At 38.3% G+C, this 14,159-nt stretch overlaps 2 protein-coding genes across 2 annotated transcripts; one reads left to right on the top strand and one right to left on the bottom strand.

Annotated features, from left to right (window-relative positions):
• Nucleotides 1-2,858: 2,858 nt before the first annotated feature.
• On the bottom strand, nucleotides 2,859-7,029 carry zgc:153913 (carboxypeptidase N subunit 2). The gene is made up of 2 exons (XM_023295038.3): nucleotides 6,945-7,029; nucleotides 2,859-6,792 (listed from the first exon to the last, which is right to left on the bottom strand). Exon 2 carries the CDS (start codon nucleotides 6,783-6,785, stop codon nucleotides 5,211-5,213), a length of 1,575 nt encoding a protein of 524 aa, XP_023150806.2. The 5' UTR covers nucleotides 6,786-6,792; nucleotides 6,945-7,029; the 3' UTR covers nucleotides 2,859-5,210.
• Nucleotides 7,030-7,586: 557 nt separating this feature from the next.
• On the top strand, nucleotides 7,587-12,373 carry cldn1 (claudin 1). The gene is made up of 4 exons (XM_023295039.3): nucleotides 7,587-7,979; nucleotides 9,467-9,631; nucleotides 9,885-9,969; nucleotides 11,709-12,373. The coding sequence occupies exons 1-4, from the start codon at nucleotides 7,757-7,759 to the stop codon at nucleotides 11,869-11,871; spliced, it is 636 nt and encodes a 211-aa protein (XP_023150807.1). The 5' UTR covers nucleotides 7,587-7,756; the 3' UTR covers nucleotides 11,872-12,373.
• The last annotated feature ends 1,786 nt before the right edge of the window (nucleotides 12,374-14,159 follow it).

Raw genomic sequence — 14,159 nt, 5'->3', positions numbered from 1 at the left:
TATTCTAAAAATTTGTAGTTTAAGTGAAGACTGAGAATTATTCCTGATGTCATAAATACAACATGGTACTATTAATGATAACGGTGATGACAACACACAGCAACCTGATGTGAAATTATTCTCAGATCGGAAAGTCTCCTCTTGAATTCTTGCCCGAGGCACCCGAGCCTCAGATGACCTCTACTCTTTGTCCCGAGGACCCTGCCCTGCCCTGCCCTCACCACCTCCCTCCTCACCGGCCGCTCTAAACTCTGTGGGAACCCCCCCCCCCAAGTGCTTTGTGTTGTTTTGGACATTGTGCGTCTCACCAGATAATGTCTCCTCCCCTCTGTTTCTTTTCTCTTGCATCTGAGGAGCTGCTGTGTGGAGCGTGGTGTCCGCCGCTAACTGCCCACTAAGCGGGATGGAGAGAAGAGCTCTGACTGTGGGGGTTAAGAGCAGCTTTTCATGCTGCCTCACAGGGCAGCTCTCACACTCTGCTGCTGTAAGTTTGTCGGGCGATGAGAGTAACTGGCAGTGATGGATGCTGACAGGTTGTTTGGTGCTGGAGATAACTCCATTAGCCTCTGAAGTTTAGGTGGTGATGCCAAATGTTCCATTATACAATGAATAATTTTGGATGAGGGGTTTCAAATGACCAAATACCACGAATTACAGGTTGCCGTTCTATTTATTTATTTATCATCGAACCAAATTTTGACTTTGAAAATGGATCACATGATTACTTCTATGATAAATCTGAGATGATCTATTGACTGACTGCTCTTCTCCTCAGCTTTACAGAGTTTTACAGCATCTTTCAGCTCATTGTTTTGCTTTGGCTTACCAAGTTGTAACTTTAACTCTTGCTGCTGTCATTGTTTTCCATTTCAGCATTCAGCTTTTTTCACAGATCATGTTACAACCTTGCATGTCAGTGTTGCGCTCATAGCTTGTTTTGTCAGGTTTTTGGAAACTTGTATCAATTGTTTATTTTTTTCATTAGTTTTTTGTGGTTTTAAATTTATTTTTTGATGTGGAGGCAACACATATATCACATTATATAGTTGCTATGCTTATATAAGAACATTTTGCTTTCAGAGATGCTGACAGCGACAATATAAATAGTGCTTACAGTCTTATTTATAATGATTGACTGGCTCTTGTCTTTTGTACACTAAAATGAAAGTTTTCATCACAATTTAACTCCAGTACAGCAGAAATAAACTTTCATTATCCAAGAAACAGTCTTACTTAAGACTTTAAGACAATCTCACAAGTTTTTTTTCATTAATTTCTATATTTTTTTAGGTGATAGATCAGATTGACTCTGATGTATCTCGTTAGTTTCTTTTATAGCTGCTTTAAGTTATTCATATGAACACCAACATGCTTATTAAATAAAGATATGCATTTATCCACTTCCTTACTTCTTGTTGCTCATTAGCTGACAACAACCCTGTACTTTAAATGTTAAATGTCCTATTTGCAGCATAGTTTTAGTCAAGTGAGGATTACCTCCAGCTTAAGGCCAAACCTCCAAACTTTGGAAACTTGGCAGCCACCAGTTTTGTACTGTGAATTGTGATGTCATTCACCACGAAACGAGGACCCAATTGACCCCACGACATTTGACCCTTATTAGCCGTGGGTTAGAGTGCTGTATTCAAGGTGTAGCCATCTGTGAGCCTTGTTGTGTCGAGTCGTCCCTCCTCCTTCACTCTTCATCATCCCTCCAAGTATTCAGGAGCAGTGGGGTGATCAGAGGAGGCTGGTTAGTCTCGAGCAACTTTTAAAACCCTGCAATGACACGATGGTTTGCACACTCCACAATGTATGAATCTGAAATATATATGAGTGTCAAAGGCAGTGGTGAACCACAACCAAGTATATTTATTAAAAAATTGTATTTGCAGTGCAACCGAAATACTCTCTGCGTCTTTATACTTCTACTCCCCTTCTTTTCAGGGCAAGTATCATATTTGTATAAAATCATGTTAATCAAATCAACATCATTGATAAAATTTTGTATTGTATACAAATCTAACAGTTTGGTTTAAATAACATTCTGAATGCATGATCTTTACCTGCAGCATGTATTTTTTCAGTGGCATATTTCTACTTCTGCTTAAGAAAAGGCCTGTTTTTGTCCTACCAGTACCTTAAGGACAGACAGTGATTACTGCTCTTTTAATCTCATTTTTTTGACATGTTTTTTGAGAAACTGTTCTAAAACATTTTTAAAAGTGCAAGAATCATATATAACTACTCAACGCTTGATAGTGATGACTGACCAGTCCAGGGCCGGGGTCTTGAAGTCAGCAATGGAGTGGGCTATGAAAGGTTTTCCCATTCTAAGAAATACAAAATTCACTACTGCTCAGATTGTATGAGCCTTTTATAGCTATTCATGGACTATATGCTAGGTAGCTAGCTAATGACCAAAAATAATTTAACCAATGTGGAAGTGCTAAAAACTGCAGTTCCTCGAATAGCCACTTGGGGCTGGCTCCAAAAGTGAGGTAATCCAATTAGATCTTCATCTTTAAATGCCCAAGTTTACAGCAGAAATAATGTATTTACAGCTTGGTACAAAAAGCAGTTTTGGTGTCTTTGACTGCCAGACAGTATGGGGGGGGGGGCAACTCTTTATATAACTCATGCATTTAAATTGTTTAAAGGCTTAATTTTGCGTACAATAATGGGAGCAGTTGCTTTGAGTGATGTTTGCATGGAGCACCTCGACTCCACTCACACTCCACCTGACTGATTATTTTTGGATTTGTTAGGCGTTAGGAGGAATCTGGCAATGCCACACTGAGCTTTGAAACCGTTGTTTGGAAAACCAATGGGTTTGTCATTCTTTTTGAAGCTTAGCATAGCAATAGAAGACCATAACCAATTTAATAATAATAATAATTTTCACATTACTTTCCAAAAATGATCACAATCCATGATGCCCACTTGCAGTTGTGCTCATAAGTTTACATATCCTGGCAGAATTTATGATTTCTTGGCCATTTTTCAGAGAATATGAATGATAACACAAAAACATTTCTTTCACTCATGGTTAATGTTGTGCTATAGTTTTTTTTTTATTATCAAACAACTGTGTTTATTCTTTTTAAATTATAATGACAATAGAAAGTACCCAAATGGCCCTGATCAAAAGTTTACATACCCTGGAGGTTTGGCCTGATAACAGGCACACAAGTTGACACAAACGGGTTTGATTGGCTACTAAAGGTAACCATCCTCACCTGTGATCTATTTGCTTGTAATCAGTGTGTGTGTATAAAAGGTCAGTGAGTTTCTGGGCTCTTGACAGGCCCTTCATCTTTCATCCAGTGCTGCACTGACGTTTCTGGCTTCTAAATCATGGGGAAAGCAAAAGAATTGTCAAAGGATCTGCGGGAAAAGGTAATTGAACTGTATAAAACAGGAAAGGGATATAAAAAGATATCCAAGGATCTGAAAATGCCTATCAGCAGTGTTCAAACATTAATTAAGAAGTGGAAACTGAGGGGTTCTGTTGAAACCAAACCACGGTCAGGTAGACCAACAAAAATTTCAGCCACAGATGCCAGAAAAATTGCTCGGGATACAAAGGAAAAACCCACAAATAACTTCAGCTGAAATACAGGAGTCTCTGAAAAAAACTGTTGTGGCTGTTTCAAGATGCACAATAAGGAGGCACTTGAACAGAAATGGGCTCCATGGTCGAGTCGCCAGAAGAAAGCCGTTACTACGCAAATGCCATAAAGCATCCCGCTTACAATATGCCAAACAGCACAGAGACAAGCCTCAAAACTTCTGGAACAAAGTCATTTGGAGTGATGAGACCAAAATTGAACTTTCTGGCCACAACCATAAACGCTACATTTGGAGAGGAGTAAACAAGGCCTATAATGAGAAGTACACAATCCCTACTGTGAAACACGGAGGTGGATCGCTGATGTTTTGGGGATGTGTGAGCTACAGAGGCACAGGAAACAAGATGAATGCAGCATGTTATCAGAAAATACTGGAGGAAAACTTGCACTCATCAGCCTGGAAGCTGCACATGGGACATACTTGGACGTTCCAACATGACAACGATCCAAAGCACAAGGCCAAGTCTACCTGTCAGTGGCTACAACAGAATAAAGTAAAGGTTCTGGAGTGGCCATCTCAGTCTCCTGACCTCAATATCATTGAGCCACTCTGGGGAGATCTCAAACGTGCAGTTCATGCAAGGCAGCCCAAGAATTTACAGGAGCTGGAGGCTTTTTGACAAGAAGAATGGGCAGCTTTACCATCTGACAAAATAAAGACCCTCATCTACAACTACCACAAAAGACTTCAAGCTGTCATTGATGTTAAAGGAGGGAATACACAGTATTAAGAACTGGGGTAAGTAAACTTTTGATCAGTCATTTGAGTAGTTTCTGTTGTCAATATGATTTAAAAAGAGTAAATACAGTTGTTTGATAATAAATGGCTTCACCCAACCACTTATCATGCATGAAAGAAAAGTTTCTGTGTTATCATTCATATTCTCTGAAAAATGACCAAGGAATCATAAATTCTGCCAGGGTATGTACACTTATGAGCACAACTGTATATTACATTCTAGTTTTTCACTTTTTAATATATCTCAAAATAATGAAATGCAGCTTCTGATGGGGTATGGCAACACCAACTGGACAAACCACACACAGAACTGTACACGTTAATAGTAGGACCAGTCTTAATAATGATAAGTTTAATTATGATTACATTTGGAATGTGTTTTTCATATTATAGTGCACAATGCTTGCTGTAGCACAACACATTTTCGAATGTTTATTATGTCAACAAATGGAGGGCAAAATTTGGAGCATTTCCCCAAATATCTATTAAAATTACAGTTCTGGGTTTGTCTGAAGAGAGTCAGGTGTTGCCTGTTCATGTACAGAAGAGAACCAGAGACATCTACTGGAACTTGAACAACTTTCAGAATACATGTTAGCAGATTATTAACATCTTACTCATTGTTCCTGTTAGCAGGTTCTTAAAAAATAGTGCCCTGAACTTTGAACTTGTACAAAAAAAAAAAAAAAAGGTTCATCCACCCCTCTTATCATTCAGCGTCATTCATGTTTCCTGGTTATCAGCTCATGAGTTGGAGGTTTGTTTACAGTATTGACTCTGACAGTCAGAACATATGATGTGAATTTGCACACAGAACAAAGTCTTTCAAAGCAAGAAAACTACTCAATGGGACTTCCAATCACAGTCTTATTGCTACATTGAGAATGTTCAGGTTCCTTTTTTAAAATATGCTCCTTGATACGGCCGTTATCCTCCTGAAACTGTACTTTGACTGTCAGCGGAGAACATTTGTTAACTTTACACTTAATAATCATGGTGCCATTAGATGCTTGGAGGCTGCAGGCGCTGAGATCAGGCGCCTCGTCTTTAGACACCTGACACACCAGCTGGTCCCTGTCGATGGAGACGACTGTCTGTTTTTTTAAAAAAATGGGGCTCTCGCACAGCATCCTGTCCAGCATCTCTACGTCTTGGCTGTTTCTCAGCACCCAGTCATGCAGGTACCACATGTGGCAGTCACATTTCCAGGGGTTTCCATGCAGCCTCACAGTATGCTGGATGACAAACGGGTCTAAAAGGCCCAGTGGGAGAGTTTCCAGCTGGTTGTTGGACAGATAGAGCTGCTGAATGAGCACCTGGTCCTCAAACAGTTTGGCGTCCACTTTGCTCAGGTTGTTGTTGTGGAGGTGGATCGCTTTGATGCTAAATAAATCATTAAAGATAGTTTCGGGCAGCATTGTGAGCTGGTTTTCGGACAGATCCAGGTTCTCTAAGACGGTAACATTTCTAAAAATGTGTTCAGGAAGGTTGGAGAGCAGGTTAGAAGACAAGATGAGGTCAGTAAGTGAGGTCAATCTGCTTAGAGAGGACAGTTCAGTCAGTCTGTTGCCTTTTAGGTTCAGCTCCAATAAAGTTGAGTTATTGAATCCGAACACTTGATCGCTGAAGGTTGTAAGAAGATTCCCACGGAGATTCAGCACCTTCAGTTCTGTTAACGCAGAGAAGACGCTGTCATGAAGGTGTGATATCTTGTTCCACTGAAGGTGAAGCTCTCTCAGCTCAGAAACATTGTGGAATGTGTCAGATGTAAGATTGCTAATGAGGTTGTGGTTCAGTTTCAGGATTTCCAGCTTCCCCAGACCAGAAAAAGTCTCCCTGTTCACTTCTTCAAGCTTATTTTGGGACAAATCCAGGGAACGCAGCTCGTGAAGGTTCAGGAAAAGAAATTGAGGCAGATCCGATATAATGTTGCTCTTCATTTCCAGAGTTTCTAACTGTTTCAAGGAGTCAAACATACCAGGGAGGACTGTCTTGAATCTGTTGAAGTTTAGCTGCAGTTTCGTCAAGTTTCCTTGCTTTGAAAAAGTGCCCAGAAATAAATTCTCCAGCCAGGGGTTCCCGCTGATGTCCAGCTCCTGCAACTCAGTCAGATTGTCAAAAGCCTGACGGTGAATACTCCTCAGTGCATTATTTAAAAAGATGAGCTTGGTGAGTTGGGGGCTCTCCTCTAAAGTGTGAGGGAACAGATACGCTACAGCTGATGTCATTATAATCAACTCCTTGACCTGCCTGGACATATTGCTGGGTAAAGCTGTCATCCGTTCATCAGCACACAGCACTTGAGCCGGAGTGAAACACTGACATTTGTACGGACAAGAGGTCTGCAGGTCTGTGCTGCCTTTGTGACAAAGAAGCAGCTGCAGGATCAAAGCCAGAGCCCAATCTTTGTCCATTTTTTAACTGTCAAAACACGAGGAAAGCTCATGTAAATTTACAGCTGGAGCCAAAGTCAGTAAAGATAGAAGAGTTGAAATGCATGCAGTGACAAGAAGATAGTATTATTTACTTAAAACAATGATTTTTCTGGCCTAAACACATAAAATTGAACGTACCTCTGTGTTGCAGGGATCCCACAGCATTGAAATAAACTACCGTGTGGCTCTACAAGCCAGCGGATGCAAAGTGCAAAAGACAACAAGGCAGAATTAGGCAAGACAAAACCTTTGGTCAGTGGCCAACTCCTGCCATGATTTCATTTGCTCACAACAGCAACAAAAAAAGGTTCTTCTGAGATGGGGGGAAAGTATTGTTATTCAGCAAATCAGCATGCAAATGAAAAGATACAGCAGACATAAAAGAGATTTTTTTAACTTCTATTTTTATGTTAGTTTCAGCAAGTCGATTAGAGTTGAGTCACTGTTTACTACAACAAAACAAACTGGTCCAAAGAAAATGTGCTTTCATGGGAAAACTAGATCACTACACAGAAAAAACAAATAGTAGAAGTACTATTACTACGACTTCTGCCACTGCTTGTAGTAACAATAGATATAAAATTTAACTCCAAGTGACTTTAAATGCACTTTCGGTGTACAGAAACCACAGTTGCTACTTGCTGCAAAGGTTTTCACTGTAAACTTGGGGTTTAGGCACAAATTCATTCTTTGCAGGAGACTTTTACATCCACACGGTGTCGTCCTGCTTCTCCTGACCCCAGTAAAAGGTGACGGCATTCCTGGATCCTCCCTTTTCCTCCAGGTTATTCCTTGAGGATGCCCAGGTAGACAAATCTGTTTAGGAGCAGAGCCACGACATCAAAGCCACTAGGAACAACATCAAGCAAGTTTTAGAACTTTGTGTATCTTTTTTTTTACTTTCTTAGCCCTCATCATTTGCCATTTTCTTCAGTTTCTGGAGTTCAATAATGGCTAATGCAGGAATACAACTTCTTGGCTTCACTTTGGCCTTCTTCGGCTTCATTGGCACAATAGCATCCACGGTCATGGTGGAGTGGAAAGCTTCATCCTACGCAGGAGACAACATCATCACAGCTCAGGCGCTGTATGAAGGGCTGTGGAAGAGCTGTGTGTCTCAGAGCACTGGACAAGTTCAGTGTAAAGTGTACGATTCCCTCCTACAACTACCAGGTATTGTTCTAGATGTCATGTTTTTATTTTACCTTTAGTAAGATTCCATTACAGTCGTCAGAAACTGATTCATTTTATGCCATCACCGGCAGAAAATAACATTATTGAGTCCAAAATCAGATGCTTCCTCTACAAATATGTGGTGCAGAGTGCATAAACAACAATACAATTAGTACAACAGTGAATTTATGAAATGTCTTGCATCAGAAGTTTAGGAATAACAGGAAAATGTTCAACTCTGTGGCCATTCAAGGCTTCCAAAACTAAGAGAGAGATGGTGTCTTTTTCCTCTTTAAGACCTCCTGCATGTTGAGACGTGTTGGTCAAATACCAGCAGCTGTCTGATCCCAGAGTCATTCAGATGGAATAGGACCTAAAACCAGTTTCACACTGTTCCCAGTAATGCTAGTCGGATATTTAAATGTAAAAATGTTTTAACTTTTTTTTTTTTTTGGCATGAAGGACAGATGATACCAGATTCATCAGATTACACATCAGCTGGATGTGACTCATGTCGTCTGAATTCCCGCCCATTTTGTGCCTGTTGTAAACAAGATGATTTACACTGAGATTCAGTAGTAGAAAGTACATTTACTCAAGTACTTAAGTACAGTTTTGATGTATTTGTACTTTTAATGAGTCTTTACCATTTAATCAATTTCAGAGGGAAATATTAGACTTTCCATTCAACTAAATTTATCTCACAGCTTTAGTTACTGTTAACATAAAGATTTTACACAATGGAGAAAATCACAAGATTTTAAATTACAACACAAAAGGATGAAACGAGTGTTTTCCAACCTTTTTGGCTTCTCATGTTTAGCAAAAAGTAGTGTGCAGTTGGGGTCACATTTCAGATGTTAACATTTCCACCATTTAGTAACTTTTCCCTCTAAACATCTAACATGGTTTTATTTCGATAAATGTTCGAATGATCTAATATCTCACCAAAACTAGATTGAAACCTCAAAAGTCCTGTTTTTTTTCTTTCGTTTCTCTACACTCTGTAGATAAAACTGTATATAAAGTAGTTTAAACTGACACTGCTGCTTTACTATTAATAGATGAGAATAAATAAATTTAATGATGTCATATATAATTATATAACCGTCAAAGGGAGCAAACCAGGACTTTTAGTTTAATACTTCAACTTTTTGCTCCTAATACTTAGAATTTTTCAAGTACGGTACTTGTAAAGGACTTTCATTTAAATAAGGGATATAAATACTTCTACATCTGCTGTAATCAGTAAAAACTGATGATTAATTATGTATAAACAGTTCCATTGTACATGGGACACATAAGTGTAGCTGTCATTTAAAAGCAAACTGTGTCATCAGAGAAAGAATCATTCAGTAAGTTGATGAATTGAACTCTTAGTTACTTTTTACTGTCGAAAACCAAGAAAAACCAATTAGAAAAGTTATAAAATCATGACACCGAATGAATCCGAAGCTGATTCTGTGCTGATTTCTGTCTGTTTTCAGGGATCGTACAGGGTGCACGAGGCCTGATGCTGTCCTCCATCTTGCTGTGCTTCATTTCCATTTTGGTGGCGGTGGTGGGCATGAAGTGCACCACCTGCATGTCAGAGCTTCCTGAGCAGAAAGACAAAGTTGCTCTGAGTGGAGGAGTTATCTTCATTATTGGTGGTGAGAGTAAATTCAGTTTACACACACACATTCATCATCTGGCTTCAAAGGATCTTTTAAAGGTGTTCCATTTTACACATTTCTGTTTCAGTTTGACCTCCATTTTTCAGCAGCTTTTGAACATGATTTGGCTTGTAGTGAGTTTGTGGGGTTTTGTGCCTTGATAAATATGAAACATATGATACACCTTTGCAAGTTTTAGCTTGTTTAATGTAAAAAATATAGAAAAGTCTTTGTGATTGTGGTTTTGCAGGTCTGCTTGCTTTGGTGGGAACATCCTGGTACGGCCACAGAATAGCACAGGACTTCTACGACCCGTTTACTCCAACTAATGCCAGGTGAGGCCTGATGTTTCATCTGAAACCACAAAGATTACTCAGTATCACAGACTGTGTGTAGAACCACTCAGGGGATGAACACTTGGCAAACAAAACTCTTTTATAATGCTGCTAATCCACAATATTATTCAATTTATTGAACCAAATATTTTCAATTTAAATAAAACAAATAAACTAATATTCAGTATATAATTTAGCATTACAATTCCCAAAAAGTAGCTTGACAGAGAAAACAGCCAGTTAGCTTAGCAGTTAGCATAGCAACAAGACTAGAAATGGGGAAACAGGTAGCATGAAAGAAAATTTAAGTTAAAAAAAACCTAATTGAAACCCAAAACATTTCACTTTTATCTTCTGGTTTTTGTATGACCACGCTAGCTGTTTCCCCCTTTCCAGTCTTTATGCTAAGCTAAGCTAACCGACTGCTAGCAGTAGCTTTAATTTTGGCCAAATGAAACCAAATGCTGCAATGTTGTTCTGGGAATCAGACTTGGACTTTGTTTACTTTAAGATTAGCCCATATATTTCCACATAAATATATATAGATTTATTTTAAATTGTTGAATGATAATTTGAATTATCATGTACCTGGAACGCAGAATGTGCAACAGCCTAATGACTTCAGTAAAGTTATGTTAGGGTTTGAATTTAACACTTTGCCTCTCTGTGGACTACCTGTTTGATCCTGCCAGTAGCATATGCTTGTCTCAAAGATTGAATATATATATATATACAGTATATACATATATATGTGTGAGTGTGAATGTATGTATGTATGTGTGCGTGTGTGTGTGTGTGTGTGTGTGTGTGTGTGTGTGTGTGTGTGTGTGTGTGTGTGTGTGTGTGTGTGTGTGTGTGTGTGTGTGTGTGTGTGTGTGTGTGTGTGTGTGTGTGTGTGTGTGTGTGTGTGTGTGTGTGTGTGGATAAGACCTCTGAGCTTGCATTGTGATGAAGGGTATATTTTTAAACTTGAAAAAAATGTAGGGAAAAAGAGAAAACATACTAAATACTGAAGTTCTCTGCTGCAAACCGCCACATAAAACTAGTATTGAAAAGAAAACAGAAATATCTGCATTATTGAACAGTTTCCATTATTATAAGAGACCTAATACTTGAATTTCAACAGACACTTACTTTCAATCCATAAATGAACAAATGCTGTTGTAAAATCGAATGACTTTGTGAGGATGCTCACAAAGTATGTAGATCTTTTTTTATACACATAACTATCTCTACACTTCCTTTAACAGTTGTTGTTTAACAACAATTTTACATTGCAACAATTTGCATTGTTGCAATGTAATGGTAAGGAAAGTCATCTTGAAGTTCCCAATTTTCCAGCTTGCTTTGTTCCAAATGTAACATGCAGAACCTGATGTTGTCATTAGATTTATTTTCTTTTTATTACTCTGTAATCCTATTTGAAGAAAATTCCTTTTGATTTGCTTCAGAAACTTATGAACGGATGAGCAGTAAACCTAATTGTCACACTTTTGCTGAAATTAGAAAATCAGTTTAATGTTAAAACGTATAATTTCAAGTAGACAAACTCCACCAAAGTCAACTGCCTTCACCAAAGCATAATGATGTGTAACATTAACTCAAAACAGTGCTTTATTTCAACTGCTGCTCACACAGACAGTGTGCTTGGATTTAATTTGAATCATTTCTGTTTAGACTTGCAATGAAATTTCCAAAATTGCTGGTGAGCTTCAGTATGATCTGTGTGACATCCACAGGTATGAGTTTGGGAGCGCTCTGTTTGTCGGATGGGGAGCTGCCTGTCTCATCATCATAGGAGGCAGCTTCCTCTGCTGCAGCTGCCCCGACAAGGGATCAGGAAAAGCTCCTCGTTACCCAGCATCCCACTCTGCAGCGCCGTCAGGCCGAGACTACGTCTAGGAGACAGTCGGTCCATCCAGGGGTGGTGGGGCAAATTCACAGGGGCATTTTTCACACTTGTTTACTGTTTTTCAGCATGTATATTTGCAGGTGTTGTAGTTGGTGTCTGTCTATATTTGTTAAACTAATTAGATCCTTTGCTAATTAATATGAGAGTCCACACATAACAGCAAAATTCTGGGTCAAAACCATAATAATATAGAAAAAGTAAATTACAAATGTAAATGTTTAAATTGACACTTGAGGTAAACACTATAAATGTTAACTGAGAACTTAAATATTAAACTTAAATTATATAAATCTGGAATATTTGAATTTCAAGATAAAAAAAATGTAGCTCAGAATATCATCTAAAACCTCTCAGGGTTTGTTTGTTTTTTGACATAACTGCCAACTTTTTTAATATAAATATGTTGAGTGACACTGTTACTTTGCTGTTTGTTTTTTAGAATCTTACTATTTTTCCTTTATGTCGTGTAAAATAAAATCCCTGTTACTTTTCTATGAAGGGATGCTTTTGTTTTGTCGGTGCTTGGCCTTGCTTGATGTGTACCATGTACTTGTGTTTAGTAAAATGAACTGGAGTGGAAACAGAAGACTGTATACAGCCAAGAAAATGTGCAAGTTAATGAAACAGCTGGTCAGTAGTTGACGTTCTGCAGTGTTAGAGTGCAAACACAGAGTTAATATGCGCTTTTTAGAGAGTATTTTAATCTGATATATTTAATGCAAACAGCAAAATATTAGCATTTTCCCCCCATGTGACACTCAAGTTTAAATATTGTGGGTAAATAAGGAAAAAATTAATAAATTTCCCACCTCCCCCATGTTTCCTCAATGCAGCAAGCAGGAAATGTTCCCACAACATTGGCAAATATTACCTACCAATTCTAATGATTTTTAAAAAAAAAATAAAACACTTTATTCCAATGTTCAAATAATGTTTTAAAGACATTTTTCATTTTAAATAATATCCCTAGGTTCCTATGTTAAAAGTAGACATAATCTTTAATTTGGAACATTCAGAAGATGCTTGGACGATATTGTCAGGGTTATGTTACATGATAATAAAAGAAAAAAGCATTCCCAAACGAACATTCAAAAATGTTCAAGATGTTCTGGAAGCTTAAGATTAAAGAATGTTTTTGTTTTATAAAAGTTCCTGGTGGAACATTTTGGCTGTAATATTTATTCTGAAGGATGTTTTGGGGATGCTGATGAACACGTTACAGAACAATCTTCCACAAAACAATCCCACAATGTTTCATAATGACACAGGAAGGATGTTCTCAATGCAACACTGGGCAAAGGATGTTTTGAAAATGTCTTTATATAACTTTTTTCTGTCTTTAATAAGAACATTCTGGGAACTAAAACAAAAACCTACCTGCTAAAAAGATTACCAAAACTTTGCCGAACTTTCTCAGAACATTTTTAGACAACAAAAAAAAAACAACAACAAAAATAAATGAATAACAATAGACACATTCACAATCATCTCACCATGGAGGGACGAGACCTCTTGAATGAATGTGTCTGTAATGCGTTTTAGTCAGAATAATGTGAAACTGGCAGCACAGAGAAATCTAGAGGTAATTTAGGGATGAGAATCTTTAACAGGTGAAACAGAGAGAACAGTTTCTCACTTTAAAGAGTTGTCTGACTTTTTAAAAGCATGCAAATTTATAATCTGCGTCATCTGGAAAGGACATTTTAAGCAAAAAAAAGACTTGTAGCAGTGAGTGCAGCAGAAATGTGTCGCCTCAGGGAAGACAAACCTCGTCCAAACACTGAGAGGTGGAGCAGCTCCTGACAGAAATACCTCCGACCACCAGCTCCTGTCCCAACAGGCCTGATCACAGGAGGAGTTCAGTCAGGAGAAAAGTTCACAAGAGTCAAAGAATTTAGACCCACCTTTGTTTGGCGCAAGCATCGGGCTACATATTTCTCTACGCTGAAGAATTACAGAACATTCAGCCTCCCACACCGATGATATATTAAAACACACAACATGATTTTAGCATATTGCAATAAAAACACAGTTGTCAAAGCCAAAACACACAGTGGATGGATTCTTCAGGAGAGGGCGCCACCATGTGGTGATCTTTGAATCAAACATCAAGGAACTGTGCAAGATTTAGACTCAAAAAACAACACAACTTCTGCAGTTAAATAATGTGAATATATTTGGATGTTCAGATTTGATTTGTTAACCTTAAGGCCGTTTTCTAGCAATATCTTAGTAATGAAAAAAATGTATCATTTCATTTTCCAGCTGTTCCTCAAAA

Source organism: Amphiprion ocellaris, chromosome 10, assembly GCF_022539595.1.
Source record: "Amphiprion ocellaris isolate individual 3 ecotype Okinawa chromosome 10, ASM2253959v1, whole genome shotgun sequence".
In the NCBI taxonomy this organism is placed as follows: domain Eukaryota; kingdom Metazoa; phylum Chordata; class Actinopteri; family Pomacentridae; genus Amphiprion; species Amphiprion ocellaris.
Note: the sequence above shows the minus strand (reverse complement) of the source record. Positions and strands in the feature narration are given on the sequence as shown.

Bases quoted from the DNA above. Each gene is read 5' to 3' on its own strand.
- zgc:153913 (XM_023295038.3), bottom strand. From the start codon at position 6,785: ATGGACAAAGATTGGGCTCTGGCTTTGATCCTGCAGCTGCTTCTTTGT.
- cldn1 (XM_023295039.3), top strand. From the start codon at position 7,757: ATGGCTAATGCAGGAATACAACTTCTTGGCTTCACTTTGGCCTTCTTC. The intron at 9,632-9,884 runs GTGAGAGTAAAT...GTGGTTTTGCAG, and splicing joins AGTTATCTTCATTATTGGTG to GTCTGCTTGCTTTGGTGGGA. The intron at 9,970-11,708 runs GTGAGGCCTGAT...TGACATCCACAG, and splicing joins TTTACTCCAACTAATGCCAG to GTATGAGTTTGGGAGCGCTC.